Raw genomic sequence first — 19865 nt, 5'->3', positions numbered from 1 at the left:
TGTTCCCATGCAGCATCATTCAGTCAGTCAGTTTTCCATGGCTGCGTGCTGGGAGCTAGGCCTGGCCGGTTTGTGTATTCCTGGGCACTCTAGTCTGTGAATCTGGTGTCTTGGGAATTCCTGTTAGAATATTTTCCCCAGTGCTGCTTAGAATGCTCTGCTACATGAAATGCCATCTTTCCGACAAGATGTTAAACCTTGCCTTAACTACTCTTGCAGGTTTCATGGCATTCTCTTGAAGAGCAGGGGAGTTTTCCCTCCTCTCCGTGGGGGCCTGCGTTTGTCCCACAGCAGATTATCGGGTCATTTTCACTTTGGTTGTTTGCCCTGCTCGTGCTGTGTGCAATTGGCCGCTGCATTTCCTACAAGTAAATGTAATGGGCCGTAAAGTGCTTTGGGACCTCCTTTATAAAAAAAAATGGAATGGCAAAGGAAATGTTAATCGTTTTGCCCTGCCCATGATTGTTATCTAAGTGGAGACTGGGAGAGGGGAAGGGGTGTGGTGAGGGATTTGGGGGGGAGACGAGATCTTCCTGACTAGCAGCAAAACACTTGCAAAAGAAAATTAATAGCAGACGCAGAAAAAAAAAATCGAATTTGCAAGTGTTTTTTTTTTGATTTGTAATAACACTTGCTACCAACACATTTGGAGCATTTTGCTGAAAGGGCGGCTTTTGACAGTAAGAGCTGCAGACTCAGGTACTGGGAGGAGGAGGGAGGGGGGGCAGGTGTCTGGTTCCGGGGGGTGGGCGGGGAATCCTGTCTGAATCTCTTTTTTAAACAAGGTTGTTTTTTTTAAACCTGTAGATCTCCGATTTGGCAGTGAGGTTCCAGGGCCAGGCAAGTTGTTGTTGCAGAAGTGTTTCTGTTGATTCTCGCTTGTTGTTTGATGTTAAATCTCTCTCCGTGTCTGCGCCACAGTCGGGCAGTAGTATAATATAAGAACACAAAGCAGTAGTGCCAGCCTGACTTTGCAGTCTTGTTGCTGCTGTTTTCTGGAGCCGCTTGCATGCCTGTTCCAGGAAGCAGCCCAGGCGTGTTGGCTGCCTGACTCCCGGTGGCTGCAGATCAAAGCGTTGACTGCAATCCGTCTGTACTACTTCCCTACGTGAGTTTCAACGCAGAAGCAATTCAATGCAAAATGCTTTTGTTAATCGCCAGCACGCTTCTCCCTACCTTATTAATGGGGAGAAAAATGTGGTTCAAACCCTTCTCCAGTCATTAGGCGGCCATATGGTCTATTGTCTCTGTGCTCTTTGAAAGAGGTAATTGCTCCAAACTCTCTGTCATTTCTCTTCTGCATGTATTCAAGGCTGACCCTCTCAATGCAGTCACTGTTGCGCCGTCAGAGCTGTCTTTCGAATGAAATGCAGACCCAGTATCTCTCTTGCCAACTATTTCAAGAAAAGGTGCAGCATCATGTCTCTGGTATCCAGGCTGATAGTTATCTCGGGCACATGATGTGGCTACATCTCTCATCGTCAATGTGAGATCTTGCTGCGAATAAATACGAGGCATGTGTCTTGCATTACAACAATGGTTGCGCTTCAGAAAAAAACCCTGTCTGCAAAGTGTTTTGGGTTATTAAAGAGGCAATATAATTGGATTTTTTCCCCAATTTATTACAATGGATGAATTTAGAATGTTTGTAAACAGTTATGGATTGGTGGTGATTATTGACCATGAAACTAGTTACCAGGCAACAATCTGTGTTGCTACTATTGACATAGTTAAAATGCAAACTGCTAGCCTTGCATTCTGCTTTTTAAAGTAACAAGCAGAAACAGTTTAGATTACAAATGAAGCTGGAAGAATGGTCAAAAGTTGTTGGGTGAAGTGGATACTGCAGACTTTCCATCGAGTAGGGGAGGGGTAGGAGAATTGGGATGAGGTTGATGGGCATGACAGGAAGATTATGGGGATATAAATGAGGGAATAGGGTTGTTTATAAACTTAATGGGCCTAATGGCTTCCTTGTCTGTGATAGGAAAACGAGACTCAAGCGACAGAAATTGAGAGCCTTGGGTATCAAAATATGGGCAATTAGCGAAACCATTTTACATCGAGGTGCTTATGTGTTGAAACTGCATTGTAAGAAGAGATAAGTAACCAGGTACCATGAGTGTCGCTGAATCTTCATTCACTATTTTCAGATATTGTTAGTCAGTGATTATTTTTGATGTCTAAAATCGGAATCATGGCATCGGAAAACATGGCAACCAGTTTGCAAATGGGAAACATCTACAGACAGCAACGTGTTTACAACCAGGCCATCTATGTAGCTACATTGATTGAGATAGGAGGACAGGACAATTACCCTGTTCTTTTCGGATAGAGTAGAAATGTGGTTTTGGTTTTTTTAATGTGCTGTTCACAGACCTTTTCAATATCTCATCCTGGACACGGTGTCTCAACCGACGTAGCACTGCTTCAGTTTTGCGGTAGAATGAGAACAGTGGTTAGTTAGTGTGCTGAAATGGCCTGACTGAGCCTTGAACCTATAATCTTGTGATGATGATTGTTTTATTTTGGAAGGGAATGGAGTTAGAATGGCAGAGAGTGGGAGTCCAGCTGGATGAGTGGTAGGGTGAAGGGAGATGTGTGCAATACATTGACCTGGAACCTCTTGGGACGGGACACTTTGCTACATGCACCATGAATTTGCGTTGGTCCCTTGTTGCTCCACCTTATGTTCACAGCCTTTTAATCAAGAGCCGATAATCAAGTGCAGTAACACTAACAGAGTCAAATCTGGAGCTTCTCAACAAATGCGATTTAAGCTGGGAGAACAAAAAAATCGATGGTGGAGAGAAGTTGGTCAAATCTAATGGAGAATGGGTAGAGATTTTGGAGATGGGAATATTTGGGGGTGGGGGGAAGTGAGAGTTGGCAGAGTGATTAATAACAGATACAAATTCTTAAAAGTGAACATCACAATAGCTTGTTGCCCACGTGAATGCGACCCAAATTTAAACTGGGCCCTGTACAACTGCAGAAGGACCTCTTTGGTCCTATACTCAACTTGTTTTGTTATGAAGGCCAACATGTCATTAGCTTTCTTCACTGCCTGCTGTACCTGCATGCTTACTTTCAGTGACTGATGTACAAGGACACCCAGATCTCATTACACTTCCCCTTTTCCTAACTTGATACCATTCAGATAATAATCTGCCTTCCTGTTCTTGCCACCAAAGTGGGTAACCTCACATTTATCCACATTAAACTGCATCTGCCATGCATCTGTCCACTCATCCAACCTATCCAAGTCACCCTGCATCCCCATAGCATCCTCCTCACAGTTCACACTGCCACCCAGCTTTGTGTCATCTGCAAATTGGCTAATGTTACTTTTAATCCCTTCATCTAAATCATTAATGTATATTGTAAATGGCTGTGGTCCCAGCACCGAGCCTTGCGGTACCCCACTAGTCACTGCCTGCCATTCTGAAAAGGACCCGTTAATCTCTACTCTTTGTTTCCTGTCTGCCAACCAATTTTCTATCCATGTCAGTACCCTTCCCCCAATACCATGTGTTCTAATTTTGCCCACTAATCTCCTATGTGGGACCTTATCAAAGGATTTCTGAAAGTCCAGGTACACTATATCCACTGGCTCTCCCTTGTCCATTTTCCTAGTTACATCCTCAAATTCCAGAAGATTAGTCAAGCATGATTTCCCTTTCATAACTCCATGTTGACTCTGATCGATTCATCTTTTATAATTGACTCCAGCATCTTCCCCATCACTGATGTTAGGCTAACTGGTCTATAATTCCCCGTTTTCTCTCTCCCTCCTTTCTTAAAAAGCGGGATAACTCAGCATCAATCCACAGGAACTGATCCTGAATCGATAGAACATTGGAAAATGATCACCAATGCTTCCACAATTTCTAGAGCCACCTCCTTAAGTACCCTGGGATGCAGACCATAGTTTAAAATATTATCTGAAAACACTTGTCTGCAAATGCAAACAATTAACCCCATGTCACTTTGTAACGTGGTGCAAGCCATGAATCACTGACGGCTTCAGTTTAGAACATGCACATTTGTGCTGAAGACCTAATGGGTCAGCAGGTTCCAGCCTAGCAAGTTTAGGTGTGGGGGGGGGGGGGGGGGGGGGGTGGGGGGGAAGGATTGTGCAGCTCGATATGGAGAGATGGGAATTGAGGTTTGGACTCTGGTGAAATGATGCAGAACCAGTGACTGTTGGGATCAATAAATAGCCATTGGTAGCCCCAAAAATTGTTTCAGATTTCAAACGAAGTGATCGAAACGCTCAGTATGTCAGGCAGTGTCTGCAGATTAGGAGGAAGAGCAAAAGTATATGTTTCAGATTGTGGCTTCCCATCAAAACTGCCTTTTCATTGTAATGTACGTTAACTTGGTGAACTCAATGAACTGTAGATAGACGCAAAAAGCTGGAGTAACTCAGCATGACAGGCAGCATCTCTGGAGAGAAGGAATGTGTTGATGTTTTGGGTCGAGACCCTTCTTCAGACAAGCAACATATACCCATGAGAAAAATGGGCTGAAGAAGGGTCTGGACCCGAAACATCAGACATTCCTTCTCTCCAGAGTCAATGAGTTACTCCAGCATTTTGTGTCTATCTTCGATTTAAACCAGCATCTGCAGTTCCTTCCTATCAATCGTAGCAGGTCAGAGGTTAAATGGTTGGGATTCCAAAGAGATGAGAATTTTGCACTAAATCAGATTCTCCCTTTTTTAGTTTCTTGCAGCTTTTTAATTCCGAGCTCTCCTTGTCTTTCCAGCCAACGATTTATGCCTCAGCCAAACTCGCTAGAAACATAGAAAATAGGTGCAGGAGTAGGCCATTCGGCCCTTCGAACCTGCACCGCCATTCAATATGATCATGGCTGATCATCCAACTCGGTATCCTGTACCTGCCTTCTCTCCATACCCCCGATCCCTTTAGCCACAAGGGCCACATCTAACTCCCTCTTAAATATAGCCAATGAACTGGCCTCAACTACCTTCTGTGGCAGAGAATTCCACAGACTCACCACTCTCTGTGTGCTAGAAGATCATTGTCATCAAATTGCTGTTTGTGAGAATGAAACATTTCAAAAGTTAAATGGTTTGGGAATTATCTTAAGATGCTGAAGCATACTGAGCTTCTTGTTACACAGTTCATGCCAAATTAGTTGCGTTATTCATGAATAACCATGGGGGGGGGCTTGTGTAACCTCACCTGGTCATTATTCAAGTCAGTCTGCCTGGGGGAGTGATCTACTACATTTCCTCGAAGGGATCAATTCAGAATACAGCAATGAGATTTTTAGCTGTTTTTTGGATACCCATTAATATATTTATTATGTGTAAGAAAGAACTGCAGATGCTGGTTGTACAGCGACAATGGGCACAAAATGCTGGAGTAACTCAGCGGAACAGGCAACATCTCTGGCGGGTGACTTTTCAGGTTGAGACCTTTCAGACAGAGTTGGAGGAGAGGGAGCCTAGAGACATGGAAGGATAAGTTGTGAAAACAACAGAGCAGGAGGAATCATGGAGGGGGAACAGCGAGCGAGGGGTTTGCGGAACATTCATCGGAGGAAGGAGGAGAACCTTCAAAGAAGGCATACCTTGAGGAGATTACTGTCAAAAGTTTGCTCGAACTCTAACTGAATAACTAGGTCGCTTTTTTTTTTACTGCACTGTCAGCCACATTTAATGACTAAGACCTTAAGCATATTTGGCCTGCTGCCTTGCACTCTGTGATAGAAATGTTCATCTTCAGAAAGTTGAAGTGCTTCACTCGAGTGGTGATTCTTTTGAAAAGCTTTGCTCAAGCTCCAAAATGAGATTAATTCTCATGCTGTCTTTTGTACGATGGTTTATGTGCTGTTTTTCCTCATGGGCATCTGTTGCTATTCTGAAGCTGAATGGTGGGAAGAGAATGTCTCCTTGCCTATACTACTTACTACGGACATAGAACCAGACCCAGCAAAAATAAAACACATTCACAGGCTTAAGTCTTTTAAAATTATCACAGTTTACTTTTAAGCCCTTGGGTGGATTCAGTATAATAAACTGGTTCACCGTCTTTTCATGGATTATTTGTTGCATTTTTTCATGCTACAGAGATTATTAGATAAAATGGCTGACTTGCAGAGTAGTTCACATATTGCTGGAAATGGGTGTATTTTTTTTTAGTTTGGTGCAGTCAATGTTTCTGTCTTGATTTGAAGCAGCCAGTCACCTGTCTATGCCTTGGCTGACTCCAGGATGACAGCCCTTTGCCACCATAACAAATGCCTGTTTCAAGGCATTTCACAAAGCAAATCAAAGCCAAGCGAGATATCAGGGGTAAACGTTTGGTCAACATGCAAGTTTTGAGAAGGGAGAGAGGATAAAATGCTTTGGGGAGGGAATTTTAAAAGCTTTAAAGCCTTTGTTGCTGAAACCATGACAACTGCTAATAGAAACTCGAGAGGTCAGGATTAGTGTGCAGAAATTCTAGCAGGTGGGGAGGGTGTCAGGGATGGGGTGGAGTAAGGACATTGATTTTTGAAGAAAACAAACTGCTGGAGAAACTCTGGGTCAGGCAGCCTTTGTGGAGGCAGAGAGATCATCAATATTTTGAGCTGAGATCTAGTATCCTTGCCATCCATCCACAGGCTGCTTGACCTGCTGCTATGTTCCTTCAATTTTCTTTTGTTCCAGATTCTAGCGTTTGCAGTCTCTTCTGTCTCCTGATTTTTAATGTTAGTCACTAAGCATGGGTAATCATTGATGGGGTTGGTTAGGACATAGGCAGCGAAGTATTGTACAATACTTGCAGAATAAGGAGGTCCCAGCCATGTCTGTAGGTAACAGGTGCCTTGAAAAGGGCTTTGTGAAAAGCTGAACTGAAACAGGTGGAGTCAAACATTGCAGAAGTCAGATACTCCAAGATTTAAAATGACACATTTCAGGTTCAGATGGTTCCCTAGGATGGAGGGATGAAGTCAGAGGCAAGGACAGAGTTTGTGATGGGGGTGGAAGACAACTGTTTCAGTCTCCACTTGTTATAGCAGGAAGGCGTTTCTTGTGCACCAAGTACTGGAACAGAACGTAACTTGGAGTTACCTTTTTCAGTAAGGTGACTTGCCAATTTGCTCTACCTCCCCAACCTTTTGTCCCAATAATCTTGCAATTTTCTCCCTTCAAGTATTTCCAGCTGCTTCAGCTGTCCATGATTGCATCCATTTGAGATTATAAGTTTTCTCTTCCTAGTCACCTTACAAAGCTCACAGCTCTCCTCTGGTTACTGACATCCTGCAGCTGTATGCACTTTCACATTATTTATTCATCAAAACTATTCAAAGTTTGCATATTTTTCACATTTCTCCTCTGAGGAAAACAATCCCACCTGTCTCTACATGTAACTGTAAAGCCCTCATACCTTGCCTAAATCTCTGCACATTCTTTCAGTCTTGACTTTGTTTCCTATGCTGCATTGCCTGAAATTGGAATAAATACTCCAACCAAGGCCTAACTTCTACTTCTATAACTAATGTTTTTCACTACCTGAGCTTATCTCAGTGTGTGTTCTGCAACTATTTGGTTTGCCCATGGACTGTTCATGCTAATGTCTGTCTTTGTATATTAGACAGATGTTTAAAGATACAGTAATGTGTTCTGTTGGTAAGGGAGACAGTATTATTAACATTTTGTAAAGTCAGCAGTTGAGTTAAAACATGTCATTTTGTTATATGCCGACGACTTCTTTTATCTGGATACACGAGAGCCACAGATGCTGGAATCTATTGACTCCATTTCATGCCCATTTTGCAGAGTACTCCGGGCATTCTGTGAGGACCCCCTCTCAATGCCCCCTCCCATCTCTGAATTGGTTACTATCTCGGCTCTTCTCTCCCCCACTTGACTCGTCTGACAATCAACCACTCCACCCATTGCTTCCCAGCTTTTGCCCCACCCTATCCCCTCTTCTTTCTACTATCTATTTCCCCTTTTCTCCACCATTCTGAAGAAGGGTTGCCAACACAAAACATTGTCTATCCATTTCCCTCCACGGATGCTGCCTGACCCACAGCAGCAGCCTGCAGTCTGTCTTTTATCTATGGCTCAGGCTTGCTCCCTGCCTGGTGATTTTAATGCATGTCAAATCTGTTTGGGCGGCTGTGCCCCCCAGAGTTTATTTATCGAGTAATAGTTGCGGCCATGGCAAAGGCAATCCATTGCTCTTGGAGGTGCTACCTTCGGAATGAGGCCCTGCAGCTGCAAATGGTACGGAGACGAGCAGGGGAGTCTTCTCTGGTGCCTGGGCTGTCATCTGCTTGTAAGCCAACAGCTCTAGAACACACTATCCCTACATTGATGTGTGGGAGGGAGCTTGCTAGACATTGTTTGGCTGCTACCTTTATTGCGTTGCAACAGCGACCCTCCTCCAAAAGTACTTAAAAACAGAAAATTTTGTAAACACCCAGTTGGTCAGAAGCATTTGTGTAAATAGAGACAATTAATGTTTTGGGCCAAACAAACTTAATTCTATTTCTGACTCTTCGCAATGGATGCACGAGTGACTGCTGGACTCTTGTGGGGGAAAAAGCAGCACGTTGTTTTTTTAGAAGCAAAGAACTGAAGATGCTGATGTACAGAAAAAGATGCAAAATGCTGGAGTAACCCAGTGGGCCAGTCATGGACAGTGACATTTCAGGTTGGGGCACTTCAGCCTGATTCTAGTAGGGGGAAGAAAGCTGGAAGAGAGGTGGTAAGTGATAGGTGGATGCAGATGAGTATTCCACCCCACCAGCCTCTGCATCCAACATATTCTCCAATATTACCGCCACCTTCAACATGATCCCACCACCTGTTGCATATTCTCATCCCCACCCCTTTCTGCTTTCCGTAGAGTCCGCTCACTCTGCAACTGCTTAGTTCACTTAGTGTTTCCCACCAAAACCACTCCTTCCACAGGTATTTACCCCTGCAAGTGCAGGAGATGTAACGCCCGTCCCTATACCCCCTCTCACCTCCATTCAGGGACCCCAGAGGCCTTCCTGGTGCAACACGTTCACGTGCACCTCACCTGCATTCGGTGCTCTTGACGTGGCCTCCTTCACATTGGTGAGACCAAGTGTAGACTCGCCGACCTTTCTGCTGAACACTTGTGCACGTTCTACCTGGTTGCCACTATTTCAACTCTTCTTATTCCCGCACTGACCTCCTCCACTGCCTGAGTGAGGCCACATGGAAACTGGAGGAATTGCACCCTGTTCTTCTTAGGTAGTTTACAACCCAACAAGTACGAACATTGAATTCTCCAATTTTGGGTAACCAACCTAAATATACCACCCCGCCACCGCTCCTTCTTGTCCCTATACCTCATCTGAATACACACCTATTTCTCCCTTTTTCTTTCCTTCCTGTCCTTTCGCTTCACATTAGAAGTCTTTCATCTCATTAGCTTTTGGCTTTTCATCTCTGACCATTGTCCGACCAACCCCCTCACTCGTGCTCACCAATCATTTGCCAGGCTTCGTCCTGCCCTTGCCTCTCTTTCTGCTTTCTTCCCCCCCCCCCCCTCCTTCTACAATCGGTCTGAAGAAGGACCCTGATCTGAAACATCACCTGTCCAAGTTTAGTTTAGAGACACCGAGTCCACGCTGATCAGCTATTCCCACACACTAACACCACACTATCCTACGCAGGAGAGACATTTGACAACGTTACCAAACCCAATTAACCTGCAAACCTGTACGTCTTTGGAGAATGGGAAGAAACCAGAGCACCCCGAGAAAACCCACGTAGGTCACGGGGAGAACGTACAAACTCTGTACAGACACCACCCATAGTCAGGATCGAACCCGGATCAGCATCTCTACCAGCAGCATCTCTCCCGCTGCGCCATCGTGCTGCCCCACATGTTTTCCAGAGATGCGCCTGACCCGCTGAGTTACTTCAGAATTTTTTACACCTTATTTTGTTTTTTGTTTAACGTGGACATCCTGATTTGAATGGCCGTCAGCTGTGCCCTGTATTCCTACAAATATTTGACCAGTCCCCTGAGCCACATTGCCAGGTGCCTGTGATATTTCAACTTCATAGTAACCCTTTGCATTTTACTTGCTTGTTTGCTTCTACTCTACCGTGTACTTTAATCATCTATTGTGGGAATTGTCTAATTTTAGTAGTCGATTCTGTTGATTTTTAAATATGGCAGAGTATCTGTTTGATGCCAAATTTAAATTTGGCAGATTAGGCATGTAAAAGGTGTGTGTTTTACTTGTTAAAATAGATGTTAATGGAAATTGAGTCCTAAACTGACATGAAAGAAATGTGATTTCTTGGTTTTCTGGTTGTGATTTGATGGAATGGGCAGCAAGTAGTTAACAGAACAGTGGTTCATTCCTGCAGTTCACTTGCTTAATCCATTATTGTAATACTGTTGAGATTTAGTTTTTTATATATTAGTACAGCAGATAAAAAGCAAGTTCAGTTTTAAGTTGAGTGACCAATAGAATATGCACCTACTCTTTACTCCAGCCGTTTTGGGTGTGATTGGCAGTTTTATTTGCAAAGATCATTTGCCACAATTCCTACTTAGTATGTACGGAATTGTAATGTGCTAAATTTCAGTGTAGTGGCCAAGGTTCTGTGACTGACTTGCATCCTGAATGGGATGTGGTACCTCCCTGTTACAATTGCAACTGGCTGGATTTGTGGTACATGTAGGGCAGCAGTGTATTAAGGTTATGTAATCCAGCTTGATGAATTCTGGAAATGGATGTATCCCGCCGTAAGGCTGACTAGCTGTGGATGATTGCAATATTGGAACATTGCATCTCGCTATGAAGTCCCTGCAGACATTGCAAAGAAAATGGGCCCATCTGATGCATTCGTTCAGGCTTTACAGGGGATTTGTGAGTCACTTGCGTCTTCTTTCCGCTTTCAAACTTTTTTGTTTTTGTTTTTCATAATTGGACTGTGTACACTTTTGTCTCTATCCATGCTAAGGTGACCCAAAGTTTGTCTCCGGTAATTGAACATTCTCGCTAACTATCTTCTACTGCTGCAGTTTAAACTGGTATAATGCTGCCAGTTAAGAGATTTAATTGTTGTCCAGACAACCAATTTCTTCAGATGCAAACTAGAATCGAATGAATGGCGCAACACTGTTAGTCAAGCAAATCTATTTGCAGAAAATATGTATGCAGTATTTTTACAAATAAATCATCTTGTTTACACCTAATGAATTGTAGAATGACTGATGGGGTCTCTGTGAATTCTTATGAAAGAACAATTTGTTCCATTTTACTTCCCCCTGCACATTCCTTTTAACCAGTAACCCTACACATTTTCCTTCCAGTAAACTGTTTAGTTCAATTCATTAAAAAAAAATTACCTTTTACTCTGCCCATTCCGGACAGAATCAGCTTGTAAAGATTTTAAACACCCTCCCCCTTGGGTATTTTAACTTTTTTGTTGAGCTATTTACTGTAAACCTGTGGCTTTCCTTTGTCACTCATGGCTGATTTGGGGTTAGTTCTGACTCGGATTTGCAGATAGTGTTCAAATTTCATTTGAGAAACTTGAGCACAAAACTCGAGACCAACACTTGACTAACACTTGAGACAGATGCATTTCTTTCAGTCTCTTTGAGTGTTGTTGATTTTTCTTTTGTGGAACAAGTTTCTCACTGCTAATAATAGGGCACATTTTGTAAAGATGTTTTGTAGGGAGGTGCAGTCTTTCGGATGAATCATTAAAATAAGATTCCAAAATCCCTCAACAGAACATAAAATATATAAAGGTACTAATTTGAAGAGTCAGGGAGCAAGTACTCTTGCATGTCCTGAGACCAGTCGATATTTATCCTACAGCCACGCACAGTACCTTGCCCTGATTTTATGCTCTTTGTGACTGAGGCTGAATCCAGATGTGTGTGGACTCGGGGCATGTAAGCACCAAGCATCCCTGGTGTTGGTAATGTATGGGTGTGGTCATTCTGACTTGCAGCAGTCCATTCAGTGGCCATGGTGTACCGCCTGCCCCTCGGGGGTTTTAACAGAAAAATACCTTTGACCACGAGACCCATGAGGAAGCTTAGAAGCTGCTTAGCTTGGCCCCGAAGACTGGAGAGCTGAGGAGGAGGAGGGAGCCACTGGAAGTGACGGATGCGAGGAGTGTGTCGGTAGGAGAGGGACTGGGGTATTGCCTCCAGCACTGTCAAGGTCGGCTTCAGGAGGCTCCCCTGAGACACACAGGCGGTCAAGCAAGGAGAGAGATGTTGGTTTGCAGGTCGAGCCAGTCGAGGATGATGGAGGAGGGCCTGTTGCACCCTGGGACTTACCTGGATCGGGAGCCACTCCAGTATATCGATTGCGTACTCCAGACTCTGGACTTTTTGTAAATGGCGCCAAAATATGGCGACTCGTGCATGTGTGATCTAAGCAAAATGAATTTCAGCATAGATAGACACAAAATGCTGGAGCAACTCAGCAGAACAGGCAGCATCTTTGGAAGGAAGGAACGGGTGACATTTCGGGTCAAGGCCCTTCTTCAGACTCTGAGTATTAAACCGATGCATGAGGATAGATATTTTATGAATATGGACATATGTTTGCAATTAAAACGAAATTATTTTTTTAACCATAGTGCTGATCGTGGGAACTTGTTACATAAAAAATGCCTGCCATGTTTTCTATCATATTAGTGACCACAATTGCTAAGTTCTAAAGATGGCGGCGCCTAACGGCAGCGGCTGACTAGCAGTCTGTCCGTCTTTTTTTTTTCCTTTTTTTTTTTGTGTGTCGGTGTTGGGATGGTTTTTATATATATTTTTTTGGTTGTGTATGTGTGGGAGGGGGTGGTGGTGTGGGTGGGTGGGTGTGGGGGGGGTGGGAACTTTTCTCTTCCTCACGGCGGGGGGTGCGGCTCGGCTGCGGGGCCTAACATCCCCCGGTGCGGCTTGGCCGCTGGACTTTACATCCCCCGGTGCGGCTTGGCCGCTGGACTTTACATCCCGGTGCGGCTTGGCCGCTGGACTTAACAGTGCCCGGTGCAGCTCGGCTGCGGGGCTTAACATCGCCGGGTGCAGCTCGGCTGCGGGGCTTAACACCGCCTGGTGCAGCTCGGCTGCGGGGCTTTACATCGCTGGTGCGGCTCGGCTGCGGGACTTAACATCGCCCGGTGCAGCTCGGCTGCGGGGCTTTACATCGCCCGGTGCAGCTCGGCTGCGGGGCTTAACACCGCCCGGTGCAGCTCGGCTGCGGGGCTTAACACCGCCCGGTGCAACTCGGCTGCGGGACTTGACATCGCCCGGTGCAGCTCGGCTGCGGGGCTTTACATCGCTGGTGCGGCTCGGCCACGGGACTTAGCTGCGCAAGGCTTGGTCGCGGGCCTTTCATCGCGGTTCGGCCGCGAGACGTTTCAGCGCCCGGTGCGGGGACTGTGCGGGTCGGTCGGGGACGAGCTGTCTGTCCGTGGGCGTGGGGAAGAGAGTGGAAGTTTTGTTGCCTCCATCACAGTGAGGGGGTGTTTGGAGTCACTGTGATGGACGTTTGTGTTGGGGTTATGTGTCTTGTGTTCTTTTTTTCTTCTATGACTGCTATGTAGTTTCGTTCGGTACTTCGGTACCGAACGACAAATAAAGCTCTGTTATACTGTTATATGAAAGATGCTATTACGAGTTTTTGGAAGAATATATGAATAAATCAACTCTCTTTCTCTGAGGAAGGCATAGGGAAAGAAGAGACATCCTTGATAAGATACTGCATAATCACTGGTCTGGAAGGTTAGATTATCTGGGATCAGAGCGAGCATGGGTTTTCTCTGGGTGCTCTGGCTTCCTCCCACATCCCAAAGAGGTGCGTGTTTGCAGGTTAATTGCCCCGATGTGTAGGGAGTGTATGAGAAGGTGGGAATGCATGGAACTTGTGTTAACGGGTGATTGATGGTCGGGAATCGGTGGGCCGAAGGGCCTTTTTCTTTGAATTTGAAAGGTATTGTATTTATTGGTGCTTATGTGCTTGTAAATACTTTTCAAAGATGGCAGGATTTGGGAGTTGCAAGGACCCTGTCAGGGTAATTTTTAATCACAGTGGATAAAGGCTATAAGCTAACTTTGCCATTTTGTGTGCTAAGTAAAGGAAAGCAGACAGGCATCGTCACTTTCTACCGTACACGCTGGCCAAGCACCACTTTGTTTCCAGTACTTCGGACCCTTTGTAAAACACGCTTTAAAAAACAAACTGGTTCATTTCTTGAGAAATAGAATTGAAAAATCTAATTTGCATTGAACTTGAACCCAAAGCCAAACAGCTTTGGCCTGTATATGATAAAGTATTCACAGGGAATGGAAATGGTGTCAATCCCATTTACTCCATTAAAGGTGAATGTTATTTCCAAGCCTAGGAGTCGTTTAAAATTATGAAAAAACTTAATAGGATGGTTGTAGAAAAGCTTCCATGTAGAATGAGCCATATAATATAAGATGGTTACTTTTAATCTAAAGGGAAAGTTTATTAAAACTCCTTCACTCAGTGATGAGTGATGGTATGGAATGTTCTTTCAAACAGAATGGTTGAGGTGTCATACATGTTTATAAGGGAAGCTGGATAAACACTGCAGTTTGCAAGGAATAGAAGGACCTGCTGATGGTGTGAAATCAGAACAGGTGGAGGCTCATCTAAAGCATAAATGGCCAAATGTCTGTTTTATGTTTAAGACCTGTAATGAGTATTACAAAGACTTATTGTTTTCCACAGGCCACAGTCATGGAGGAGGTGATATGGGAGCAGTTCACTGTGACTTTACAAAAGGTAAGTTTTCTTTTTTGTTTTTCTCTGGGTAATCAAGCATGATCTAAATGAATGGTAGAGCAAATTCATGGGGCTGAATGGCTGCCTCCCATCTTAATGAAAGATTTCAATTTTGGATGTGGCATATAAATGTACACTTTTTAAGAATAAAATTGAGAATTCATTCTGAAGTTTATATGGCCACCAAAGGGACATTGTTGTAATTTCCAAATAGTTGGTCTGTCTACAGATATGTTGAATTAATTCCCTCCATTCATTGGTTGACAGTAATATCCTGATTTCAGAAGTTGTATCTTGCTTCAAGGAATAAGGCACACCAGTTGTAAAGCAGTTAGATTTTTAGCTTCTTTTCTTGCTAATATCTATGTATATCCTCAACTATTACACATGAAAAATAACTGGGTTTGTTTCATTTATTCAATGTTGAAAGCTTTATTGAACGTCTATGTTTTAAAGAACCTTGTTGCTAAATTCGTAAAGCAGTCATTAAATTTATTGAGCGTCACCTTTCTCTAGCATTTATTAAATATTCTGGGTCTCTTTGTCCTGATTATCACATTCCAGTGTTTCCGAATGTTGCTTGTCCATGATATGAACTTCCCACATCCTGAATTTCAGCAGCTCCTTCAGATGAAATTAGGTCAAAAGTGATAGTCGAATTAGGCCATTTGGCCCATCTATTCACCATTCAATCATGGCTGATCTATCTCTCCCTCCTAACCCCATTCTCCTGCCATCTCCACATAACCTCTAACATAACCTCCCTCCAGGAGTAATATTGCTCCAGTGTTACACATTCTGCCCAACACGAGGCACTTCAGGAATGTATCAGTTGTCATTGCAGTATGGGTGTTATAATGCTACAATGTGTTGGAAGGAATTGTATATGCTGGCTTAAACAAGCATAAACCAGTCCCAGAAAGCTGGAGTAACTCAGTGGGTCGGATAGCATCTCTGGAGAAAAGGAATAAGTGGCGTTTTGGGTCGAGACCCTTATTATTGGGCGCATAATGCTATATTATTGGGCGCTGGAGAGTGCTATTGGGTGTTTCTATGACATGGTTAATGAATTGGGGAATATTACTTGCACCATGAAGGCTGAATTGGTTATAGCACTATTTTGATTGGGAACTAAAAAACTGAGTCAAAGTTACTTTGGAAATTTAAGAAGCAGACAAAAAAGTTGTCTTGCAAAAATACCAGTTCAGGGAAAAAATGTTTCTATATAACTTCCCCACAGTAATCTGACACCATTGTATCTTAAGAGCACAATCTGTCAGTTTCACCACGGGTGGCCATGGAAATTGGCAAGCAGTCCCTTCTGTTGAAACTTGTGCTGTGATACTCTCAAACAATGTAACCTATAGCCTTCAATATTTTTAGCAGTAACAAAAATAAACTTAAAGCTATTTTTTTAAACCTAAACCTGTTATTTTTGTAAATCCTGCCGGAGTGTTTCGTGCCCGAATCTCTAGCCCGTCACTCTCTTTCCCCGATTAACACCATTGTCTTTCCCATGAGGTTTCTTAGGAACACAACCGGCTGGCGGATTTACCCTGTTCCTACTGGTGAGAGGAATCCCAACTGAAAACATAATAACCAACATTAATGTTAAAAAGCATAATGACAGCCCTTTAACTTTTAACACCAGCAGCTAATGCTTGTTAAAAATTGGATGTCATAATGTTCAGTTCAGTTTTAGTTTATTGTCACGTGTACCGAGATACAGTTAGAGGCAGGAAACATGTTCCCAATGTTGGGGGAGTCCAGAACAAGGGGCCACAGTTTAAGAATAAGGGGTAGGCCATTTAGAACGGAGATGAGGAAAAACTTTTTCAGTCAGAGAATTGTGAAGCTGTGGGATTCTCTGCCTCAGAAGGTAGTGGAGGCCAATTCTCTGAATGCATTCAAGAGAGAGCTGGATAGAGCTCTTAAGGATAGCGGAGTCAGGGGGTATGGTGAGAAGGCAGGAACGGGGTACTGATTGAGAATGATCAGCCATGATCACATTGAATGGCGGTGCTGGCTCGAAGGGCCGAATGGCCTCCTCCTGCACCTATTGTCTATTGAACAGCGTTTGTTGTGTGCTAACCAATTAGCAGAAAGACAATTCATAATTACAATCCATCATAATCTCAGTGCACAGATACATGATAAGGGATTAACGTTCAGTGCAGGGTAAAGCTAGTAAAGTACGATCAAAGATAGTCTGAGGGTCACCAATGAGGTAGAGTGTAGTTCAGGCCTGCTTTTGCATTTGGCTACCTGGTGGGTAATGTGCTTGAACTACTCAAATCTTTTTTAAGGTTTTTCTTTTACACCTGTTCTTGTATTAATTGTTTCAAATTAAACACGGATAAATGTCTTAACAACTGTGATGCTATTCGTTCACCCCTTCCCAGGATTCGAAGCGCGGGTTTGGTATAGCAGTGTCGGGAGGGAGAGATAACCCCAACTTCGAGAATGGTGAAACCTCCATCATAATCTCTGATGTCTTGGAAGGTGGCCCGGCCGACGGCTTACTTCAGTGAGTAAACTCCCATCTGAATGTCGGGCGTCCACTCTGTGGAGCGTTTGGCGAGCAATCCATTAACGCTGATGAATTTTACTTGCAACATGCAGTTGTAAAACTCCTTTGACTCAGTGGGCAAGGCAGTTGACTCCCCATTTTCCGAAGATTGTAGATTCAGGTCCCGCTCCAGAACTGGAGTGCAAAACATCCTACCTGTACTGAGGCAAATTCTTTTGATCAAATCAAAGGCTTTTGATCCATTTGTTATACAATCTAGAGCATAAAAGAATCCTTTATTTTTGAAGAACATCACCAGGTCTCCCTGGTTTCCTGATAATATCTATCCATTTGTCAATCAAAATAACAAATCTTTCTCCCTTTAAACTGAAGGGGTTCTTGATGGAGGTTCTTATCAACCTTGTAGACTGCATAATGGCATAAGAAACCTTTTGTTTTGTCAGCTGTTATTTTCACTACTTATTCAAACTTAATTACTAGTGACTAATCACAGTAACTGATAAGGGAGGGAGATTTTGGCACTGTGTAACCAACACCGTACACATTCAAAACTCCAATAACGAAGTTTGGCTTGATGATAACTTGGTAGTTTCACATTGATAATCCATGCCTTTTCTATTACTGCACTAGCAGGACATCTTTCTTTTTTACCTGTGTCTCATTACTCTGCTCCAGCTCTGTTGCACACTCCATTCCTCCAATATTGGCTCCTTTCCTTTGAATTTATTCATTGGCAGCTGAAGGCACAGCTCCCAGTCTCAAATGTCTGGAATTTTCTCTGTCCCAACACGCACACCCTTTTTCTCACCCAGGAGTCGAACCTGGCCATAAGAATGTGAGTGATAGGAGTAGAATTAGGCCATTCGGCATATCGTCTACTCCGCCATTCAATCATGGCTGATCTATCTCTCCCTCCTAACCCCATTCTCCTGCCTTCTCCCCATAACCTCTGCCACCCGTACCAATCAAGAATCTAACCATCTCTGCCTTAAATATACCCACTGACTTTGCTTCCACAGCCTTCTATGGCAAAGAATTCCACAGATTCACCACCCTCCGAATAAAAGTCCTCCTCATCCCGTTCCCAAAAGAACGTCCTTTAATTCTGAGTCTGTGACCTCTTGTCCCAGATTGTTCCACTAGTGGAAACATCCTCTCCACATTCACTCTATCCAAGCCTTTCACTATTCTGTACGTTTCAATGAGGTCCCCCCTCGTTCTTCTAAACTCCCGCAAATATAGGCCCAGTGCCGTCAAATGCTCATCATATGCTAGCTCATTGCCTGTTGGAGAATTTTAAGACCCAGTAGGACCATGATGGATAAGTGATCTCATTATGTGCTGTTTGATTCAGTATTCCTGCTGGGCTGAATTTAATTGCATTGCTTTCTTTGATTTCCATTTAAGTTTTGGCAAGGGTTCATGTATTCAGGATCTTATTTTTAGCTAAAGAGCACAAAGTGCAACCAGCAGGTCAGACAGTATCTCTGGAAAGCATCATAGGTGACCTTTTGGCTTGAGACCCCTTTTCAGGATTTTACTTTTGCTGCTTGTCAATCATTACATTGAGCGGATTGGTGGGAAACTCCATGCAATGGACAGTTCCACTTGGAGGCAGTTTTGCAACTGCGGACTTGGTAGTCATGGTTGGTTAGACGATGGAGTGGAATTATGAATAAATAGCAAGAAAGCACACCACTTCCTTTCTGGAACCTCTCTCTGATATTGATGGGAATGTGTTCTTGCATTTTATGTAAAGTTTGAAATGAGGAAATATTAGGACAACTTGAACAAAATAGCCGGTTTTAAGTGGAATCTTGAGTGAGGAGGACATCTGAGCAACTTGCATTATTCCCATCCGACTTTAACACAGATTTACTAACCAAATCATATCCTTCTTAAAATCAATCAGTACACGGTTAACGTTGGCGAGTGTGATATTCACTCGGGATCCGTTGTGCACCTCACGATCCCTTAGTTGTGTAGACCAAGCTCCTCCCACTGCTAGCAAAGATTGGAAATCTCGGAGGAAAGTTATGACGTTCACTGGGTTCAGATACGAGATGGCAAGTGTCTGTACTGTCACTGAGATCATGTTGCATAATCTCCTGGTCTATCCCCTGTGGCCAATTTTATGTAGAACTAATCACTAGAGCTCCTTTCAAGATTGCAACCATTTAAAAAATAAATTGCTCCTTGAACAGACTGCAGCTTGGAATATCTTGGTGCCACTGATCCCTAAGTGCTCTAGCGTGTGCTAGCACTTAGCATTAACCAATGTACGACCGGGAAACGCTCGTAAAATTAAACTCGAGCGCTACCGGAGCACTATTAAACAGAAAACTACTCACCGATATACCGATAGAGATCATCAAAGGAGCACACCGCGGCAGCAGCAGTGGGAGCGCAGGTCAGTGGGAAAGTCGGAAAAAACACCGAGGGAAGCGAGGGGGGGATTCGGAACAGGCTGAGAACCCAAGCCTTACGTCCACCTCTGCCCAGCATACTTCTGGCCAACGTCCAGTCCCTGGAGAACAAGCTGGATGACCTG

At 43.8% G+C, this 19865-nt stretch overlaps 1 protein-coding gene across 7 annotated transcripts in view; it reads left to right on the top strand.

The window, feature by feature from the left end:
* Nucleotides 1-19865, top strand: part of tjp2a (tight junction protein 2a (zona occludens 2)) — a 110912-nt gene that overhangs the window by 31934 nt on the left and 59113 nt on the right. For 2 of the 7 annotated variants that reach the window (XM_078395350.1, XM_078395345.1), the window contains exons 1-3: nt 10662-10884; nt 14731-14784; nt 17187-17311. The exons of 1 other annotated variant lie outside the window; for it this stretch is intronic. In XM_078395350.1, coding sequence (XP_078251476.1) covers nt 10813-10884; nt 14731-14784; nt 17187-17311 — 251 coding nt within the window. In that variant the 5' untranslated portion in view covers nt 10662-10812. Of the gene's footprint in view, nt 1-589; nt 681-803; nt 841-10661; nt 10885-14730; nt 14785-17186; nt 17312-19865 lie in introns of those variants that run through there. 4 more of the 7 variants (XM_078395362.1, XM_078395358.1, XM_078395376.1 and 1 more) reach the window with 3 other exon arrangements.

This window comes from Rhinoraja longicauda, chromosome 3 (assembly GCF_053455715.1).
Source record: "Rhinoraja longicauda isolate Sanriku21f chromosome 3, sRhiLon1.1, whole genome shotgun sequence".
Classification (NCBI taxonomy): Eukaryota; Metazoa; Chordata; class Chondrichthyes; order Rajiformes; family Arhynchobatidae; genus Rhinoraja; species Rhinoraja longicauda.
Note: the sequence above shows the minus strand (reverse complement) of the source record. Positions and strands in the feature narration are given on the sequence as shown.